Source organism: Trachemys scripta, chromosome 11, assembly GCF_013100865.1.
Source record: "Trachemys scripta elegans isolate TJP31775 chromosome 11, CAS_Tse_1.0, whole genome shotgun sequence".
Classification (NCBI taxonomy): Eukaryota; Metazoa; Chordata; order Testudines; family Emydidae; genus Trachemys; species Trachemys scripta.
In genome coordinates, this window is record NC_048308.1 from 32045060 (window position 1) to 32068205 (window position 23146).

General features: G+C 41.6%; 1 protein-coding gene across 8 annotated transcripts in view; it reads right to left on the reverse strand.

Annotated features, from left to right (window-relative positions):
- The window catches only part of KCNH7 (potassium voltage-gated channel subfamily H member 7), a 326748-nt gene that overhangs the window by 17785 nt on the left and 285817 nt on the right, over positions 1–23146 (reverse strand). For 6 of the 8 annotated variants that reach the window (XM_034785517.1, XM_034785514.1, XM_034785515.1 and 3 more), the window contains 3 exons: positions 18301–18553; positions 14555–14769; positions 6202–6301 (listed from right to left, as the gene is read on the reverse strand). In XM_034785517.1, the coding sequence (XP_034641408.1) occupies positions 6202–6301; positions 14555–14769; positions 18301–18553 (568 nt within the window). The remainder of the gene's footprint in view (positions 1–6201; positions 6302–14554; positions 14770–18300; positions 18554–23146) is intronic. The other 2 variants (XM_034785518.1, XM_034785512.1) reach the window with 1 other exon arrangement.

Here is a 23146-nt window from a genome sequence, read left to right on the forward strand (position 1 = left end):
CACTTTTGCACACACAAATTGCAAATGCAAACATCTGCAGTTTTTCTACCAAACCAATTCTGATCACTAATTAGGTAATTTAGATGTGTAAGTATCTGATTGTGGGTGCAGTTTGGTTCTTAGACATACAAATGACCTAAATTGTGAGTGCAAAAATGGAAAACTGGTTATGGCCAGGCAGAACGTTTGGCTGTATTGCTCTGAAACAAGCTGACAAAAGCTGTGAAATTCAGAAGTGAGCCTCGAACTCTGTCAACCAATTTCAATGCACTTGAATACTGCAAAGGTCTCTGAACAGTGGACAATTTTATATCCCATATGTTCCACACTATACTCAGCAGAATGAGAATTAAGGACAGACTGGCAGCCTCTTTGTTTTTGTTGGCTTAAAGCATCTCATAGTGTTGTTTTAATGTGGGATTTTGTTGTTCTGAAATTGCTTTTCTTTAAATGGTGGAAAGTTACAGTGACAGTCTTTGGTCATAATGAAAGGCCGTGCTAAAGTTCACTGTATCTAATGAATGGTGCTGAAGTCATTCCACAGACAGCTTCAAATTTTGGGAAACTAAAAGTGATTCCAGATTTTAATTGAAATAAAATATGACTGACGTGAAGACTCCTGAAATCATCATAGATTCATTCATAGCTGAATTTTACAACAATGCCATATTTATGTTTTTATGACCCATTATATGATGTGACCTTGACCTATTATTACCTTCCTAAGTGGCTGTGCTCTTCTGAGACATTGCACCTAACAAGGTCTCAGACAAAATTAATGAGAAATGAAGAAAAAGCGTTCCCAGAAAGGACTTCTTGGCTTTGGAACAATATATTTGAAGAGGGAAGACTAAGCCAAAGCCTGGCCATTTCAAGAATACATTGCTAGACTCTTCTGTGTTTGCCAAAGCAACCATGCCATAGCAGAAAAGAAAAGAACACTAACATCTGTGCACACACATAAGAACTCCTAGAAAAGCTTTTTGAACCTGAGAGAAGAATCCACTTTGAACTCCACCAAGGACAACGCTTTGTGCAGCTAATTTACCTTGTTGAGCATCTACATACTGCATTAATGAAGCAAACAAAATATTGAATAGCTGCTTACTAAGTGAGCACCATGCATTCTGTGCATTGAATGAAGCAGGGGACTTCTGGAAAAAGTAGTATGTGATCATGGAATTAGACTGTGTCATAATATATAGGCATAAGGGAGCTGAATTAAAGTTGCACAGAGAGCCTTAATTCTGGCATTTCCTGACTTTTGAATGCCTGACTTTGCAACCTTAATAATGCTCTTTTAATGTAGCTTTTTTGTGTGTAATTATTTTTATAGCACCTTAAGTGTATTTACTCTAGCAAATGGGACAGCAGGCATATACAGGCAAGATAACCTTTCCATAAAGATTTATTTTCCTTTCTTTTTTATTCAATTTAAAGAGCTAGTTTTGAGTGACTGTAAATGTGTGTCAAATTCAAAGCCAGAAACTTCAAAGTTAAAGCAAACATTCAATCCTTAACTTATTCTTTTGTGCCATTTTTAGCACAATGGCATTAGTTAGGGATGGAGTGAGAGCCTGATCTCTGAATAGTTTGAGCTTTGTCTGGTTTTGCCACAATCTTAATGTTACTGAGATGACAATGTGAGGGTAATGCAAAATGATGCAGGGTGAAGGCCGAAGGATCTCTGACTCCAATGATAGAATTCCAGTCTCTTACACTCAGAGCTTATCTTCCACTACAAGATTATTTTTCTCTGATAGCTGACAATATGTATGACTGCATATACATTTCCAGAAGGCCACATTTCATGGGAAAACTGCTTCAGTAGGAGTTACCCTTGGAAACAAGGCTCTTGTAGGAGCTGTGCTCCCCTGGGACAGGCTGCAATAGGAGCAGATGGACAATTGCAGTGATGGACTGTCTGATGATTATATACTTGCTGTCAGGGAGTCCTTGCAAAATGTAGGATTTGAGGAACACATTTCTTGCTTTCAAGCTGGGCAAATGCAATCAGTAGGATTCACAGGGACTTTCTTTTGTGGGCTCCTAAAATGAAATCCAAGAAAATAAAAATTTCCTGTCAAGAGTTAAGTGTCTCGTCATGGACTAGTTGGCAATAAGTTGACAAAACAACTATTTTCACTGAATTGATGGGTATTAACAGAACAATATGCCTCTCACTAGATTCTGTTTGCCCTAGAAGCGTGGGCCAGATTTTGCTCTCTTTTACACTGATGAAAATCCAGAGTAATGCTGTCTACATCATCATTCCATTCAAGTTACTGCATCTAAGATGGTGTATTTAAAACAACTATCCTGGATGTGGCTAATGGATTTTTACATGCCCTGTCCAAAGGAGTTTGAAAGATCACCAATACAGTTTGACCTCATTCTTCCTGAAGTAATCTTCTGCTTGGAATGGATAGTCTTCACATCTGATTGCCTCTTGAGGTTCATCATATTTCAGTGTGCATTCTGTGTGCATCTGATAGCTTTCAGCGAAGGACAAAATGAATTCCAGGCTGACATGGAGAACATCTCTTCATGGTAAGAATGATTATATGCTGGAATAGACCCAATGAGGTGAAGTTCTTAGATACCAGCAATGCCAATGTTAACAAAAAATTAAATATGACACCAGAGTGAGTAATGATGCAGGAAGTTTGACGAGCTCACCAAAAAAGTGTTTTCAAAGTCCTGCTACAGATGAATTTACTCTGTCAGGGCTAAATTCTGACCATTACCTCAATGCCATGACTTCCTTTATGCCACATATGGGGGTTTTATGCTGGCTTTATTGACCCTGAAGATGGCCAGGCCAGCATAGGTGGGTGGAGTAGAGGGGCTCCACAGCACATCTGAATTCAGGGTTAACTACTTTTCCCCTTCTCCCCACCCAGTGGGCCATGAGGTTGGGATAACTCCTACTGACCTGTTATATGAGAGAGTGGGGGGGAGGGAGGAAATGGGGAAGAAAGGAAAAAAATGTTTCCCTGTGTGTGGGCCAGGAGGCAAAAGTATAGGTGAAGGCACTGTACCACCCCATTGCTTCTCACCTGTTTATGTTGAGGAGAAAACTTCACCCTGGCTGACAGCTCTGCTTACAAACTGTCAGCCAGTAGCACTGTTGGGCCCAAGTAATCTTGGTAAGAATCTCTGTGGATGACTGTCAGTCATCTGTGGCAACTGGCTTCTACGGCTGTGGTGGTGCTCTGCATATGCACAGAGGACTCCCACCCCCCAACACTATTCCCAAAAGATAGGATGGGATAATAGTCATGGAATCCCACTGGGTAAGTGTGAGGGTAAAACTGCCAGGTAGTGGACATGTGGCAACCCCTAACGAGGGCTCTCTCAGGATTCCAACTGCTCTTGGCAACCATAGAGTCAGGCTGGGCTACAGAACTACAGCTAGCTCTGCACCACATAGCTCTCTGGGACCAGGGTTTGGCCACGAAAGAATAAGCCATACATAGAAGCTAAGATCAGATATGTGGTGAATCATCTAGAATATGCTGGAAATGCATCTGGAGTAGACTAAGACAGTCTTGTATCACCACACGAGAGTGCAATGCTTGTTCAGCAAATCACAAACTACCTTGACTGAATTAATTGTCCCATTTCTAGGAAAGAAAGCGAGTACATACTGCAGATAAATCAGACAATATCTCACAGCTCTTTAAGTCCCTGATGAAACTATTGCACAATGAGTTACCAGGGCAACAAGGTCCAAATCAGGCTCACATGAACTGAAGGAAGAGAGAAATACAAATCCATGTTTAACAGTCCACAAGGGAGAAAATCTCAAACTACTGTAGGCTCTCACCAAAAAGGGACAAGTGCAATTTCAAACAGTATAATTTACCAGTTGGTCAACAGCTGAATGGGAAGCACTAGCAGGAGGTCCATATGTCTATTAAAAAGAGCCCCCCTTCTGTAAGATCAAGAATGTAAGTTAGGTACCGCACTAGAGAGGCAACATGAACAACTGACTGTATAAGTCATTAAAAAGCAACAGAGGGTCCTGTGGCACCTTTAAGACTGTTAGTCTTAACAGGACCCTCTGTTGCTTTTTACAGATTCAGACTAACACGGCTACCCCTCTGATACTTGTATAAGTCATTAAGATTTTACTGAGATTTAAAATGTTGAAGCCTCATAAGAACATGCACGGATTGCTTAATTTTTAGAGATTTTATTTATGAAGTGAAAATATGACACTTAAAATGTTGTATAAAGATAACTTTTCTCTAAACAGTAACAAGACTGTAACCTTCACATTTCTTATGAGAACCTACCCTGCCACCTAGACAATACGGAAGTGATTTGTCAGCTGTGCTTCCTGCTCAGAATAGCCTGCTAAAATGCCAGGAGGGTGGCAGAAATATGTGTCTCAGCCAAGGGCTATGTCTTTTGTGCTGTACCTCTCAAACTGCTGTATTGTCTGTTCCAAACTGTTTATTGATTGTGGTCTAAGTTAGAATGTGCCAAATTCTGTTCTAACACCCTCCCACAGGCGTGGAAGGCCTTGAAATCAGTGGAACTGCCATGGTTCTTCACAGAACAACACAGGCCCTGGGACAGGCTACAGAAAAACAACTCCATGTGCTCTGTTACAGCTATGGCCGCATGCAGAGTTTTGCAGCATAGACTAGGGCAGGGAAGAAGTGTGCCGTTGGGACCAAAACTCTACACACTTATTGGTTACCCTCTCTCCGGAAGTGGAGTTTCTCTCTCTGGTGTGACTCAGTCAGCCAGATAACATATTATAATTACCAGAATTTAGGAGTAGGCTACCATTCATTTCTGTTCTCCCACAAAGGCATGCTATTTTCATTGACAAAACTGTGGCAAATGACATCCTGTCAAAAGTAATGTGAAAGAATGCCAGCAATCAGAAGACTGCTCAGCGAGACTCATAATTTAGCAGGCAAGAACTACTGGTAAGAGCAACAAAACACAGTTTTTGCCACCCTCCTGGCATTTTAGCAGGCTATTCTGAGCAGGAAGCACAGCTGACAAATCACTTCCATATTGTCTAGGTGGCAGGGTAGGTTTTCTCATAAGAAATGTGAAGGTTACAGAGGTAAGGCACCTCTGTCAACAGATTCTTTTTGATGAGCAGACTCAATATTTGATGGGGGCATTTTCCTGCCAGATGTGTTGTCACTTGTGGCTTCATGGCTCAAAGATGCTTCTTTGATGAAATGGCAATGCCATTCTGCTAACCAGGAACATACTGGTCTAAAGTTCTTCTTCTTCCAGCACTCCACCTGTCCTTTTTTTATCATCAGCAAGTTTTGGCTCTCAAAGTGTTGTCCTGCATTTAGGATTGGCCTTTAACAGTGGAACATGAAAGGGAAAGGCAGAGTGGGGCAAATGTCAGAAACATTGATTTGCCAAATCATTGGACACACACACACACACATACGGGATTCACCCAGCTCCAAAGAAAGGCATACAAGTTTTAATTTAGCTTCCTTCATGAGTACCTAACCAATGCCCTTGGTATTTGTGAGTTCTTAATGCTGGTATCATGAGTTAATATTTGGCCAAATGCTCCCCTCCATTCTGACTACTCCCAATGGCCTTTTATGTTACATGTAAGCATAGAAAATGACACCTGAAGACCTGCCAAGAGACCCATCTGCACACTGCCAATTGAGGCACAAATTCACTAGGGTGTGTGTGTGTGTGTGTGTGTATATATATATATATACACACACACACACACACACAATTATATATTGTACACTGCAAACAAAATGCTATAATTTCAGGGATATCACAGGAACTGAGAAACACTAGCCTGCATCAAGCACAAAATCGCTGCTTAGTGGGAGAATACAATTAATACGACTAATAAAAATCCAACAGACTAGAATCTCCAAATATTTTAATAGTATAGTGCAGGACACGATGTTGTCTAAGTATATACACATATAAAGAAATGGGATCTGTAGTGGTGGTTGAGGAGTTAAGGTGAAGCTGATATCCAGTGTCCGTGTGTAATTATTTTGAGAGCCACTGCACAGAACTCCCTGCCTGCTGAACAACAAAACCTTGAGTAGCTCACAAGTAATTGCTGCAATGGAACCTTAATGTATCTCTGTTACCCAGTGAAAAGAATACCCTCTTAAATATCAATGAATAATGTCCCAGTGCTGTCTATTAAATATAAGACATGAAGTTAATTACCTTTCTCTACTTCACTTTCAAAGGACAATTTCCTTCTTCGAAGTTTGCAGTTATCTCCATCCGAATCATTAGTGGTTTGTGATCTTATTATGAGATCAGCCTTGATTAATGAAACATGTAATGCAATGACAGATTAGTCCCATTTGAAAATAGCATATTATCAATAGGCGATTGACTGTTAATCATGTTCCTGTTTTAAGGAAGGTAAGATTACACTACTCAGTCAGGATCGAATGAAAACACTATTGACATAGCTCAATATTAATAATTAAAATGATCATATGGATGGAATAATTCCAGCAGTGTTACCATCTGATGGTGAAATAATAATGTCCAGACAAATTAGTTCACTATAATGCATGAGTGTGTAGTCATCAGCTCCTGAGCTTCTTGGAATAGTGTTTAAGTAACAAAGCGTGGTGAAGTTAAATAAGAGAAAAAATTAAAATAAGCTCTTACAAAAGATGTGTATTATTGCAGGCAGTAATGTGGTAACTGATTATAATTAGCTGTGATGTTTAATTACATGGTAATGATTACAAAGGTTAAGTTTTACAACAATAAATATAAGGTTGATAAACACCATGCATTTTACTCTTTATCTGTCCAGTCCCTCCCTTCCTCCCTCTCCAATTCACCTCATTGAAACATTTTTTCTGTAGTTGAAAATTGTGGTTTCTCTTTTTATCCATCTTATCTTGTTGTCTACATGAAGTTTTAACTTGTGCTTTTTGTTGCAGAAATGGATTCAAGAAGCATTTAACACATTTGAATTGTTTTTAGTGCCAAAAAATTGAGCAATAACATGCTGATAATGTATTTAAAAACAAATGATATGGCATGAAGGCAGTGCTGTGTGTGAATATGCACAAGGCATGGGCTTTGAACCCACTTCCCTTCCTCTTACTGGTGAGAGAGGACATGCCAATTGGGTAAGTTGCTTGGTCATGTGACTGGGCTGGGAAGAAGGGACGGTGCAACATTTACTGCTCTTGCTGCCACTCTCATTGTAGTCCTGAAGGATGAGGTTTAGATTTATATGGACTTCACAACAGTGCCCCACGGATGGAATAATGGAGCGAAAAGAAGGTAGGAATAGCTCAGGCATAGCCAGGCACAGGCATCTATCGGCTAAATAAAAAAATGGGACCTCCTGGAGTTTCCAAAAGCACATTGGTCACAAATGTGCCGATTGCATCATTTACATATTATTTTGAGAGTTATGTTAGTGCAGTGTTGTTCTCCCAACAGATTTTTTGGTGGCCTCACAGTGCAGCCGCCAACTCTCACTGGTGGCCACAGTGACACTTTTTCCTAAAATACTTAATTAACTTTAGGAAAAACAATTAAAAATGCACAGATTCACATCCAAGTCATTGTATTTGTATTTTTGTTTTTTGGCAGACTCAATAATAAAAATAATGCTGCCTTTCCCTTCAGCCCTCCACCCAGGGCTTATTGGGTCCTGGGGCTTGCTGTGAAAAGGGACAGTTGTATATTTGTTAATATCACAGCACACTTACCTGGGAGGCTATGAAAAGTGATATTAACAAACATACAAGTATCACTTTTCACAGATACCTAGTAAGTCTGCTGTGAAAAGTGATACTTGCATGTTTGTTAATATCACTTTTCTCAGCAAGCCCCAGGACCCATTAAGCCCTGGATGTGGGGTCTAAAGGAGGAGGCAGCAGGGGCCAGAGGTGATGGTGGGATGGATGCGGGGCCGGGGGAGACAGTGGGGACCTCGGGCAATGGGGGATGGATGCGAGACCAGGAAGGCACCGGGGTCCAGGAGCGATGGATACGGGGCCGTAGGAGGCAGCAGTGGCCAAGGGCGATGGGTGATGAGCCCCATTGTCACGTGGCCAGGGCCTGGTGTCTGCTGCCATGCAGCCAGGGCTGGGGCTCAGTGCCCTCAACCAGAGCCTGGAGCTGGGGACAGGAACTGCGTGGCTGGAGGCAGGGATCTGAACCTGCTGCTGCGTAGCTGGAGCTGTGGGTCAGTGCCCAGGGCCAGTGCCTGCTGCTGTAGGGCCAGAGCTGAGTGCCAGAGCCAGGAGTCAGCGCCTGCCTCTACGTGGGAACAGAGCTGTGGGCTGGGGCCTGCTGCTGTGCAGGGAAGCCTGATGCCACGCAGCCGGGGCAGGAGATCAGTGCCAGGGGCTGCACGGCCAGAGCTGTGGGTTGGTGCCTGCTGCCATGTAGTTAGGGCAGGGGAACAACACCAGAGCCTAGGCCGCAGGGCCAGCTCCAGGCACCAGCGCAGCGAGCAGGTGCTTGGGGCAGCCAATGGGAAGGGGCGGCACGTCCGGGTCTGCGGCGGCAATTCGGCAGAGGGTCCCTCAGGGGAAGGGCCAGCCGCTGAATTGCCGCCGAAGAATGAAGCGGCGCGGTAGAGCTGCCGCCGAACTGCCGCCGATCGCTTGGGACTGGAGCCGGGGGCCAGTGCCTGCTGCCCCACATCTGGAACGAGGAGTTGGAGACTGAAGCTCCGCAGTCGGAGCCCAGGGCCGCACAGCCAGGTTCCTGAAGTCCTGCCGCTGGAGCCTGCTGCCCCACCCCACAACGTGGATCAAGAACTCACCTTGTTCCTGCAGCGTTGTGTCCTCTCTCCAGGAGCAACAAGGAGGAGTGGGAAGGGCTGATGCTTTGCCTCCCCCCATCACCACCTAGGAGGCTGTCATTGCCGCATGAAAAGCCCCCGGTGGCTGCATGCAGCCACAGTGGCCGCATTTGAGAAACATTGTGTTAGTCAGTGAGTTACTAGTGAAAACCGCGTTCCTGAGAATTCATAGGCATGGGTGTCTTCCCGCTGTGTGGAGCCCCAAAGGTGTCTCTAGTTGCTTCTTCACTTGGGCGTGTATGGGTGGGGCAGTAAGAATCAGGAGCCACCCCGAAGGAACTAATAGGTGGGGAGGATGGGTGTAAGGGGACTGTCTCTGGGTTCTACATCATGGATTTTTGACACACATGATGGATAGTTTCATTTTAACTGACAATGAGCCTCCAGGGAGAAAAATAATTATAAAACATTATTATAATGAAAGTACAGGAAATAGGGGCTTGTGAGAAACTATCATGTAGAACTAATTCTATCCTTTAGAAGCTCTCAAATATGCAGAGTTTCAGGCCTATCTTCAATGTATCAGTAAAGTATATTATATCTAACATTTAAATAACAGTGATGACCTTTCCAAAGCAGAGTTAAAATGTGGCACAAAAAGGATAATTTTGTAAAGAAAAAAAAATACAATTTTTATGAAAGAAGGCTCAGCATTAAACATAACATGATTTGTTCTATAAAGTGACTTTTAATATATTCTATTAAAAAAAACAACAAAAACCTAAAACATATGTAGAACCTTCCTGATTTGTACTTTGCTGATCGGCAACCCTCGTGCCCGGCATTTGTGTACAAAATCCCAGTGGTCTCTGTCTCCCCGTGTCTCAGCATGGATTCAAGATCAGAGTGCTACAGGGAGGTCTCTCCATACTAAGGCTTTATTAGCTCTACTTTAAAATATACTGGAAAACCTGGAATACTGTGATGTATATCAGGAATAATAAAACCTAAATTTTAACTAAGTTTTTCAAATATACAACTATAGATCCACCGTGCAGTATAGCCCATACTTTCTGGACATGGCTAGATGCAGTTCTACCGCATTATGTGTTAGGCAAACCTACCTAGGTGCTTCTCTCTTGTTCCTCCTGTGTTGTGATAATTAGGCGTAGGAATTTACTCTAAGTGTGAGCTTAACTGTGAAAAGTGAGTGAAAGTTTATAAAATGTCACAATAACCGATACCAATAAATGTTGAAGGGAAAGGGAGACAGACTGATTTAGTCCAAACAGAAAGGCCTACTGCACTAACTCAAGTACTGTGTTTTAAATCATGCCTGGGAAATGAGAAGTGTGGGACTAAAAATCAATTAACCAAAATTGATGTTTTATCCACTAAGTAGGCCTAATTTCCAATACAATGAGAGGATAGGCTATTCTGCCCATCACTCCCTTTCGGTGTCCTTAAAAAGGAACTTAGGTCAGCACTGGCTAACTGAAAGACAAAAAGAGGGGAAGGAGCAAGCTTCACCACCATAGCTGTCACCCCCACTGTCTCCTAACATCCCAGACCTTCTTCATCCTAATCCTGAAAGATGTCTGGACCAGACTGGGCCAAAACAGGGAGGTAGGTAACATTGCCACCTCCACTGCCTCTAGGTAAATCTTGACCACTACCTAGGATGTAAGACTTTACACATCGGGGGCGGGGGAAGTATCACTTTCCTTTTTGACTTTATTCCTTTGCTCCCCCTAGAACATTGATCCTCCATGCACCACTAGGGGGCTGTGTGTGTGGGGGCGGGGGGAGCAAGGAGTGACCTCCCTGCATCCAGGTCACTTTCCTCATCTGGGCTACGTAAGGGGAAGGCAGACAGTAGCAGCTCCTGCTGCTTGCCTCAGAGCACAGCCCAAGTGGGGAAAGTGACCTGGATGCACGGAGCTCTTGGTGTTGCTCCTTGCTTCTCCCCCCCACCCCCAACAGCTCTCTAGAGAAGCACGGAGGAACGTTGGGGGTGCATGCAGTATCTGTGTCACCATTCCCCCCATGCTCCTCTGCCAGGAGGAAGCAGGGAGAAATCTGGATGCCCTCCTCAGGGAGCAGTTTCTGACACTAACCTGCGCTGCTGCATAGCACCCCTTTGATGACTGGGCACCCTGAGCAGCTGCCCAGGTGGCCCACCCCTGAGGCCAGCCCTGAGTCTAGCTCAACTAGCTTCCTCTCTTTTCCCCAAAAAGAATAGTTTTTACCATCTTTATTACCATCTAAAAGACTTTTGTGATTGTTTGTGTTTTTGCAATTTTTGTTTTTAAAATAAATTTTCCTTATTGTTTTTGCAATGTTTTGGGGTTATTCTTGTTTTATGCTTTTGCAATTTTTTTTCTGTTTTGTTTGTGGTGTCAATTTTTTTTGTTCCACAGGTTAGACCTCATGGTGGGCTTCGCTGCCCTCACAAATATTAGTGGTGAAAAAGGTGGGCAAGGTCTGTCATAGAGTACAAATGCCTGCTAAGTTTTTACTGCCTTTGGGTGTTTCATAAGCTCAGGGGCAGGCAAACTTTTTGACCTGAGGGCTGCATCAGGTTTTGTAAATTGTATGGAGGGCCAGTTAGGGGAGGGGGTCATGGCCTGGCCCCCACCTCCTATCTGCCCCCTCCCCGGGACTCCTGCCCCATCCAACCACTCCTTCTCCCTGTCCCCTGGCTGCTCCTGGAACCCCTGCCCCTGACTGCCCCCCGCTGCCCCATCCAACCCCCCTTCCTTCCTGACTGCCCCCCTGGGACTCCTAACTCCATTTAAGCCCCCTGTTCCCCCCCCCCGACCACCACCCCGAACTCCCCTGCCCTCTATCCAACCCCCCCTGCTCCCTGACCGCAGCCTGGATCACTGCTGGCTGGCAGCGCTACAGCTGTTCCGCCTGGCTGGAGCTGGGCCACACCGCCGCCACCATGCAGCACAGAGCACCTCAGCTGCGCTGCCCCAGGAGCTCACAGCCCAGAGCATTGCGCCGGCGGCAGAGCGAGCGAGCTGAGGCTGCGGGGGAGGGAAGACAGCAGGGGAAGGGTCGGGGCGAGCCTCCCAGGCCAGGAGCTCAGGGGCCGGGCAGGATGGTCCCACGGGCCATAGTTTGCCCTCCTCTGAAATAGCTCATAAATGCAGAAGTGATTCCTAAAGAACATCATCTTGTTGCTTCTTTGTAAAAGAAGGCAATATGCTTGGGTAAAAATGCCATCAGGGCTAAACAAATTTCTCCATGTGACAAAGTTTAACCATTGGTGCATAAATGTTCACAGTTTGTGTAAATATGCAGCTTTGAATGTGTAAGTGGCAAAAAGAAGGGGAAAGTTTTCCCCTCCACCCCCATCTTTACCCATTCTGGGCATACAGCCAAAGAACTGATAACAGCTGGTTTGTTTTTTAAACATCTTACAGTCATATAACAGCAGCTGTTTGAGATTTGTTTTAGCTACAAAAGAAGTAAGTGGTAAGTTCTTAGCTTTTGTTAACATCTGGAAGGTTTAACTGTAATTTTGGTTAAGATCTAATCAAATAAGATTTGTAAATGCCAGCTGTGGGGTAAATAATAACCAAGTACCCTGCCCCATCCTCCTCTATATGCTTAAATTGAAATATGTTTTTTGTGACATTATGAACAAATGTCTGATCGTAGGCAGAACTGGTTAACAGAAAAAGAGGGATTATGTTGTGGTGATTAGGCCTACAAATGTACCCTAATTGGGAGCTCAACAGTAAAAAGTGAGTGAATGTTTATAAATGGTCACAATAGCCACTTACAATAAATGCTGATGGGAAAAGGTACAAAAGGGAGACAAAGACTGACTTAGTTCAAACAGAAAGGACTACTGAGATAATTCAAGGACTCTGTTTCAAATCATGGTTGGCAAACAAGAGAAGCATGGGACTGGAAATCAATGGACCAAAATTGGTGTGTTAGAAATTAGGCCTAATTGGTGGATAAAATAATGAGTGGACGGACTATTTTGCCCATCAGTCCCTTTTGGGGTTCTTAAAAACAAAGAGACCATAGGGGAAAAGCTGGGTGCCAGAACACTGACTGAAAGATGAGAAGGTGAAGGAGCGAGCTTCACCATCATAGCTGCTGCCCCATGGTCTCCTGGGACCCTGGATCTTCATCCTAATCCTGAAAGGTGTCCTGACCAGACTAGGCCAAAAAAAGAGGGAGCCAGAAGATATCGTCACCTCTACCTGGCTCAGCTAAATCCCAACCACTACTTGGGATGTGAGACTTTATCACACCCTGCTCCTCCAACTCTGTGTATTCTTTTCCTTCCCCCCCTTATTTCCTCTCCCTCTCCTTTTGCCTTCTGTCTAAGAGGAGTCTAATTTAGCTGGCAAAAACTGTATATTTTGCAACACTGCTGAGAGCCTGTGACCAGAAAGAGGCAGTTAAAAGCAATGCCCTAAATAGCCTGATGCTGGTATAAGTTTGCCAGGTCTCAGAGTGACTGATAAGACTGTGCATTGTGCCTTCCTTTTTTTCAGCAGCGAGGTTGCAAGTGATATTCAACATCAGAGATAGAAACCACATTTTCTATCTTTGCTGTTGTTTCCTCTCCCCTTTTGTGTGTTTGTGTCTTGTTTTGTCTTCTAGGAAATGGGGTTGAACTTCAGCAACAACAGCTCATCTGTTTAAAAACCCCAGCCCATCTCAACTAACTTCCTCCCATTTCCCGCAAAAGGACAGTGATTACTATCTTTGATACCATCTAAAAGACTGTCAGACAAGGGGTTTCCTCCTAAAAACTTTACGTCTAAAAGGAAAGAGAACAAGGGATGATTGACAAACTTTCAGGGAGATGTAAACCCTACCCAGGCTGCACTTCCTTCTCCTTTTTTGAAGGGGACACTGTGGGCAGGGAGGCATCGTAAGGAAGTAATTGGTGGGAGGAGAGACAAACGGAGGTTCTGCAGGTTCAGAGTAGAGAAGACAAGCATGGGGTGTCCTACCAAGAGTGCTTCATATGTTTTATTAGTTAATTTTGAATATAGGAAATGTAGTCCAAGAGGACAGAACTGTGGAAGAAGATTTGCAAGACAATTACATTTGTTGTAGTTTTAGTCATAAATGGAACCAGGGTAGCCTGATTCTTGTTTATTTTGTATTTCTGATAATGAGAGAAATTTGACACTGTCAATATATTTCAATTTATATTTGTTTATTTCAAAACAGTTTTTTAATGGGTGTATCAAAATATTCAAAATCCCCCTGGTTGAAATCTTAACACTATACCTCTACCTTGATATAACGCTGTCCTCAGGAGCCAAAAAATCTTACCGCGTTATAGGTGAAACCACGTTATATTGAACTTGCTTTGATCCATCGGAGTGCGCAGCCCTGTCCCCCCGGAGCTTTACCAAGTTATATCCGAATTCGTGTTATATTGGGTCACGTTATATTGAGGTAGTGGTGTATTTGAATATAGAACCAAATCTTGGTAGTTTAACATCACCTGAGTCATCTCATTCACTTCTGCTAGGTCTAGCCGACTTCGCTGGGACCACACAGATAAGTTTTCTTGAATAGAATTTGGCCTCAAGCCTTTTGCTTTTAATTCTGTTAACCTTTGTTTTTCATTTCATTCCAGTTTTGATCATATGGATCTGATTCCACTCTCACACCATTATTAGTCAATTTAACTTTGGTGTAAGAGAAGAGCCAGAATTTATATTTTCCAGGGATGTCTTTCTTTTCTGTGACTTAACACATACACTCGAAAGAAAATCATAGAAAAAAAATAACACCTACTGTATGTACCTTTGAAGTTTCGTGTCTCAGATTAAAAGTCAGTTCTAGATTGGTGAGAAAGAGATCAGAAAATTCAGGATACATATCCAAAACCTCTAGTAGGTCTTCTCGCTGGATCTTATGCAAGTCACAGTAGGTTAAAGCTCTCACATCTGCATTTGATTTCCCTGGTTTTGCATAAAGATGTACCATCTCTCCAAAAATATCATTTTTACCTGCAAAAACAAAATCAGACAGATTATTTTAATTATGAGAAATCCATTAAAATGAATGCACCCATAACTCTTTAAGAAACTTATACTATGGGATATGAAGTTATAAAACCTGATTATCCTGATTTACACTAGTGTATGTAAGAGGAGTAATTCCATCAAAATCAATGGAGTTACACTGGTATAAAACTGGTCAAAGTGAGAGGAAAACCTGGAAATTTTTAAACTCTGTTTTGAATCAGTTCTGCATTATTCCTGCCATAACAGAATACATGCAGAATTTCTGCTAGCCCCTTCTTGTAAAAAGAATATAATCTAGAGTAGTAAATAATATTCTTGATAATGATATTTTATACTATAGTAGTGCCCATAGTTCCCAATCTGGATTGAGACCACATTGTGTTAGCAAATGTACAAATATATATGATGACATAGTCCTTTCCCCAAAGATCTGCAATGGAAGAAGCTGACTCAATTTTCAATATTAGAATTAATTTTAAACAGTAATTCAATACCTCAAGAGACAGGAGCCCCGTAAACAGAGCTGTTTTCATGCTGATACTTTTACAACTCTGCTTTCCTTCAACCTTGACACATTTACAGTATTTATTACTAACATTGTCAACAGTAATGTAAATGCTTGTTTTTCCAAAATCTGCGTCTGATCTTTCATAGCATATGTAGTGTGAGGACATAGACACAAAGAAGCATGCCTTAAGCAGTAACTAGAGAATCCTTTGACAAGGAAGTTCCCTTGTTTATTAAGATCCCTGCTGCATCCTGATCTCTGGTAGCTGTGGAGGACCAGGAACTCTGTAATCACTTCACACTGTATTCCGGCAAAATCTCCATTGCATGCAGTGAGGTATGTGGGATCAGGCCTTCAGATTGAAATGGGTCCAGAATTTATCTCCATTACCCATCTTTCAAAAATGTACAAAGATTTTGGCCAACATGTTCAGGAGTGAACTTTGATTTTGGGTGTCCATCTTGAGACACTTTGTACCTTGTTATCAGAAGTTCTGAGCACCCATAGCTCCAATTTACTTCAAAACAAAGTTGTGGATGCTCAGCTCCTTTGAAAATAGGGCCCAGAGTGTTTCTAGTTGGGTACCCAAATTCAGTGAATCAGTAGCCATTTAGGAAATCTTGGCCTTTGTTTCTTCCCTATAATCCCTTCTTCTGCAAGGCACAAAGGGGACAAAATGATCACAAACACCCTTCAGCTCTGGCCTGGAACGAGGTAGCAATGAACCATCATACAAACCTTGCTCCCCGCCGCCAACCAACAATGTTAAAAAGCCTCCTCCCCTCAATATACTGCATGGTTGGAGTTCTGAAAATTTGGGGGGAATGGCAGTCCAGAGAGGGAGGAATTGGGAGCAGTCCAATTACGCAGGATTATACTTTCCAGGACGACTGGTTTTTCCATTATAATGCTGAGCTGCGTTATCTCCCCCTGAGAAAAGGATTAGTTTGCCGCTGCAATCAAATCCATAGTGATCACACGGCTTGGCTCTTGAATGATCTGCTGCTAGGAGGAAGGGGCTTGGGGAGCACCAAGGAGGGACTGACTGTCCAGACCCCCCTCACATCTAAGGGTTTTTTTGAGGATTTGGGGACATATGCACTGGGATGGTGCTTCCACTAGGCAATCCTAGGCGGTCGCCTAGGGTGGCAGGATTTGGGGGGTGGCATTTTGCTGCCCTCGGCGGAAATTAGGCGGTGGGGGGTCCTTCTGCTCTGGGTCTTCAGCAGAAATTCGGCAGCAGGCCCTTCACTCACTCCAGGACCCGCCGCTGAAGTGCCCCAAAGATGCAGAGTGGAAGGAACCCCGCCGCCAAATGCTCAGAGGAGGAGCAATGCTGCCTAGGGCGGCAAAAACCCTGGCGCCGCTCCTGCATATGCACAGTGCAGAGGGCTTTCGCCATGCCACTTGTGTATGGCTGCAAACCTTTCCCAGTGGAGAGGGAAGGATGCATCAACAGGAGTTTTCCATGTTAATTTTCCCTCCTGTGTGCTTTTCTGCAGGAGGCAATAGTAGGGCCCAAGATGTTTTTGGCAAAATGTTGTTTATCTTTGTTTTTTTTCCAATGAGGTTTTATTGCAGGCTAATTTCATGCAGGCTAATTTAAACCAGCCCGTCATTCTGACCAATATCATTTTATTGTTGACTTGTACTCTCCCATGTGTTTATATTCTTGCTGTCACAAATCCTTATTGACCAATGCAGCAGCAAGCAAGCATAAAAGACTATCATTTGCATAGCACAATAGCCAATAAAATAAAAATAATTCCCTCATTTCTTTTCTTGACTGTGAGGACTACAATTATTTTCACATATTTTAAGATGGTCTCCATGGAATAGATTGAACACTCTACTGGAAGGTGTTCTGGAAGCTCCACATGGTTCTCCTTCCAGTTTCCTGGTGTTATTCTTTCCAGAGGGATAGGGTTTGCAATAAGAGTAGGAGTCTGTTATACCACAAAACCTTTGTGGCACTCAGGTAATATAGGGAGGTCATTTGTCTCTGCACTAGCCCCTCTCTCCCCTCTGTGTTTTCTGTTGGGGTTTGATCCTGCTCCCAGTGAAGTAGATGACAAAACTTCTATTGACTCCTGTGAGGAAGGTTAAAACTTTTTGTTCAACACAACTCCACTGTAATTAAAGATAGGTGACATTTTTTTTGCATGAAATAATTTTTGGTGAAAAATGCAGATTTGGCAACACTGAAACATTTCATGAATTCTTGTCAAAATTGCTTCAGTTGACCCCTCCCCTCCAAAATTCCCCAAAATCAAAACATTTAATTTCAACATTTTCTAAATGAAACATTTCACTTTTAAAATTCAAAATGACTTTTTGGTTCAACATTTCCTTTAATTCTGTTAAAAAAACCCAGTGAAAAATGTTTTAAATGCTCAAAATTGAAATGAAACATTTTGTTGGACTCAAGATAATTTTTTTTTTACTTTTACATTTTTCAAAATTTCGTTTGTGTTTTGATGCAAAACACTTTTTCCTCCCAATTTTTTGGAATTGCCAATGCATGGAAAAATCCATTATTCACCCATCTCCAGTTGTAACCTCACCTCTAAGGATTCTGTCACCAGCCAATGCCATAGGACTGACTCACAGGAGGGGGAAGTGCTACATTAATGCTGTTTCAATAATATTAACTTAGGCAGGGATTTATGTTGGAGTTGATCGGGGAAAATTCTAAATGCACAGGCAGCTGGGCTCTTCGGTGCACAGGGATTCTCCACTCCCTGCATGGACTCTCCAGATCCTAGCCTTTCCCCTGTACAGCAAAGTCACTTGTGATATGGACAGGCCCCCTTCCTGCCCTTGAGGTGAGGATATTATGTAGGTGGTGCTGCTAAATTAGTCATTGAGAAGCTTGATTTTAAAGTGACTGTATCATTCACAGGGTACATGAACCAAATATGGCAATAGACCTTTTCAGTCTGCTGTTCTGTAGTTTGTGCTAGCAGAAAGATGGCATTCCATCTCCTTAGTTTGCAAATACATACCAAGAATGGCTACAACAATGTCATTCTTGAGGATTTCAATGGAGCCTCTTGACAGGAAATAAAGAGCTGTGAGAACATCACCACAGTGGACTAAGGTGTCACCAGGAGGAGCATGGGTTGTCTTAAACTTCATAGCTAAAGCTCGGAGACAACCTTTACTGGCCCCCTGGAAAGCTTTGCAGTTCTGAAGCAAGTTTTGGTTGAGGTGTAGACAAATGTCAGCTTGTAAGCATTCTGGAAACCCCTTTAGGACCTGAAGAGAAAAATGAAAGAGTTTCACATCAATACTATGCAAATAATTTTAAGTAACTTGTAATGTTTTCTTTGTTCCCAATATGAATGCATCGACATAAAAATAGTGGTGAGTAGAAGGCTGTTCAGAATACAGTAACTCCTCACTTAATGTTTTAGTTATGTTCCTGAAAAATGCGACTTTAAGCGAAACTATGTTAAGCAAATCCAATTTTCCCATAAGAATTAATGTAAATGGGGGGGGGGGGGGGGGGGGGGTTTGGGTCCAGGGAATTTTTTTCACCACAAAATGTATACACAGTATACGTTTTAAACAAACAATTTAATACTGTACACAATGATGATTGTGAAACTTGGTTGAGGTGATGGAGTCAGAGGGTGGGATATTTCCCAGGGAATGCCTTACTGCTAAATGATGAACTAGAACTCGGCTGAGCCCTCAAGGGTTAACACATTGTTGTTAATGTAGCCTCATACTCTACAAGGCAGCACGAATGGAGGGAGGGGAGACAGCATGACAGAGAGAGACACACACCCTGTGTGTGTGTGTGAGAGAGAGAGAGATGCACATTGCCCCTTTAAGTACGCTGAACCACTCTAAGTAGATTGCCTTTTTAAGTAGAGCAGGAAGTTGAGACAGCAGCTGCTGCCAGCACGCTCCCTCCCTCCCTCTGTCCTGAGCCCTGTCATGTTCTACCCCTGCTCTACGGAGATGGGGTAGGCAGGGTGCAGGAGCAGGGGGCAGGGGGACACCCTGATATTAGCCCTCCTCTTCCCTCCCCCCCGCACAGCAAACAGGAGGCTCCCAGGAGCAGCACATGGCAGTGGGGGGAGGGACAGCTGAACTGCGGGCAATTGATAGCCTGCTGGGATGCTGCTGCACAGGGAACTTAGGGGAGAGAGGAACTGATAGGGGGAGCTGATAGGGGGGCTGCCGGTCCACCCGGCTCCAATGGGCTGCTCTTTCCACAAGCAATGGACAAAGCAGGCAGCTGTCAAACAACATTATAAGGGAGCATTGTGCAACTTTAAATGAGCATGTTCTCTAATTGATCAGCAACAAAACAACAAAAGAACATTAACCGGGACAACTTTAAGTGAGGAGTTACTGTATTTTCAATTCATCCAATTTAATGAATGTGTAGTTTGATCAAAATATGGGATCAAATAGGTGTTCTCAATATCATTTAATTTGAATACTATCAGGGTCTCTTGAAAGTGTAGTGCTAGGGTGACCAGATGTCTCGATTTTATAAGGACAGTCCTGATTTTTGAGTCTTTTTCTTATATAGGCTCCTATTACTGCCACCCCCGTCCCGATTTTTCACGTTTGCTGTCTGGTCACCCTATTTAGTGCCCACGCACGATTTTTTTTATTTCTTGCATTACAGGAAATGTAATCAGAACATGTATGAATATATTGCAACAGGATAACGATAAGATATAACTAAGCTTGGAAGGATTAGATTTTTATATGTAAAGGTCACTAAATGTCGATTTCACCATACACACTCTGACAAAAATATTTCCATTGATAATAATCAAAATTTACAAGTAGGTGAAGTAAGAGAAATGCTGCTTGAGAACTTAGAGTTTGGTTTAAGTACACTTACTTTGTATATCTTGACCTGTGATGTTGGCTATTTGTGTTTTAATGATTACAAGGTTTTAACTTTTTGATTCTTATGGTCTACAACAATTATTGTCTGACCCCCATTATTTCCCACAACTGAAAATTTAAATAGATAAAAATAGGGAAAAAAGATTAAAACCTATAATTTTGCATAACTGTGAAAATTTAAATTGATGAGTATTGTGAAATATATTTAATTTAGAAATGTATAGCCCAGATCCTCCGTAGCAAATCTGTGTACTCCATTCAAGCCAGATTTACAAAAGCTGAGGATCTGGCCCATAAACTGCAGGTACTTGCTCATCTGTTATTCAGGTTCACTGGAGTTTACCTGAACTAGAACCTCAGGATTCCCCAAAGATACAATGTTAATTTTGTTCATAGAATGAAGACTAGGATTCTGCTTACAACTTGGTCATTATGGGTGCGAGATTTGCTAAATTGTTCAGCCTTAACCTTTGTTTCGTCTGAAGGTAATGGAAGTTTTACCATTCATTTCAATGGAAACAATGCCCACCCACTGAGTAAACTCATTGTATTCAGAAACACGACTCACATAAGTTACTATGAACTGTCCACTTCTTGGACCACATCCTGCTTATTTTTCACTTATGCAGAGAATCCCATTGAAGTTAATGGGCCAAATTCTTTTTTATTGCACAGTTTTCTTTGATTACAGGGGGAGTTGCATATACCTATCTGAATTCGACACAATGGGACTAATCTAATGAGTAATGTGAACAGGATTTGCCTTCCTGCTATTAACACAGTCTATTGATCTACTACTTTTTCTTTTACAGTGTGTACACATGGACATAAGTAATATCAATGGGTATTTCTGTAGAGAATGCAATTTAAAATAATTCCTGTCATAACAGGATTCAATCCTCACTGTATATTTTCTTATTTCAGCACAATAAAGCTCTGTGCAGTCCATAAATAGGTTCTTAACTGCTATCTCTTGCCTTGCTAACAGAGAAGAGGGATGTGTACATTTCTGACATGAGGCTATTTGTCCACCAAAGCCAAGCTATGATTTACAAATGAAACATTAGTACCTTTAATTGCTTTTGAAATATTTCTATGATTGCTAACTGAAATCAATACAGCTTCTACTGTGAAATAACAGAAAACACAATGTTATAACACACATTTATACAAATAGTTTAACAATTTATGGCCTTTGGACACTATCACACCAGTCATACATCTTCAAAGAAGCCAGAATTCAACAAGAAGCAAAGGAAAACAAAAAAATAAAAAAGGAAAAGCCCCTATTTTAGCACTCTGTTACCAATGTCTAACTACATATAACCTGATATTGCTTAAAGTACAATTGATTCTATTTATTTTAATATGGTTATATCCAAACATATTAACAAGTTGCTATCATTTACAAAATTTACCATGTTCTGAATAATACAAAAAAACTGATATCTAAACATATTAAATCAACAGTCTGGGGGATGAAAAGTTGGAAATATTTTCTTTTAAATTATTTTGGTCTCTGTTCATGTGATTGAAGAAAAGAATATATTATTTTGAAGTGTTTAATTATTTTTTTCTCTCTCTTTTTGTTATGCTCCCATTTTAATGTAATTTAGAAGAGCCCCAGTTTTAAATGACATGAAATACCAACATATTTTCAATTCAGATGTGCTAAAAGTGAAATGTTTTTATGTTGTTAGACACACAAAAGCACAGCCTTAACATGAATCAGATTCACTTCTGTTTTTATTTGTATTAGTTAACAAAGAATTGTACTTTACTATTAAACAAAAGCTATGCAGAGCATGTTTGTTGGTTTAGTTAATATTTCTGCACATTTTTGGTTTATTTAGAGAAACAAGTATAAAGGTCATTAATTTGTTCTGACTATGAAGATATTCTAAACCATTGCTTAATATTTGTTAGTTGCTGTATTCATATGTCAATAGCACCCAAAATGTACTAGGCACTGTACAAACATGTATGAGGAGATAGGCCCTGCCCCCAACAGATTATACCCTAAAATACCATAAATCAGGTATTAAAAGCATTTATGATTTGAAGCTATGATTTTCAATGGTCCCTAAGGAAAATGGGCACCCAAAGTCCATTTAATTGTGATGGGAATTGGGTGCTTAACTCCATTAAGGCAAAATTTGAAAAATCACAGCCTAAATTCTTGACGTCAGTAGAGTTAAAATTTGTTAGAACATTGGTATATACAGTACTACTAAGAGCAGAATTGCCTCACCACTTATATTATACTTGATCCTATTTTAAATATTAGCAAATTGACAGAATAATTTAAAACACAATCTGCCATAAAATTTACTTATTCTTTTCTAATCCATTCTGGTCTTTATGAAAATATTTGGTTCAGCAATTTTACCAAGATGTTAAAAAAAAAAAAAAATTAAAAAAAATGAAGAGTGATTCTGATCTCACACCACTGTAAATCCAGAATAACTGTATTCAGATTAATAGAGTTATAACTCCTGTAGATTGGTGAATTGGGAAACCAGGCCTTAATATTTATAGAGTACCCAGAATTGCCAACCCAAAGTGTTCAATAATCAGGAGTCAGGTCTTTAAAAATTATGTTTTTTTTTTTTTTTAATAGAGTGAGGGTTCTTTTGATCTATCATCTAGTTTCTAGGCCATTAAATACACTCTGGTCACATTTACAAGTTTCTCTGTGACCAGGAGGACTAAAAACTTACTCTTTTAAAAAATAAAAGCTGAGATGCTCTTGTAGCTATCTGACTCCACAAGCTGGAGCTTTAAGAAAAAAGCTAACAATTGTGAGACTTGTGATGAAATCATGAAAGTTGACAACACTGAGTACAAGAGAGATAGGAAGTGCTCTCAAAACAGCATCATTCTAGGTGACAGATTTTGAGATAGTAGTGTTGGGGGGGTCTATCAGGAGAAGATTTTTAAATGTGTGTGTTTTAGTTTCTCCATTCTTCCCCT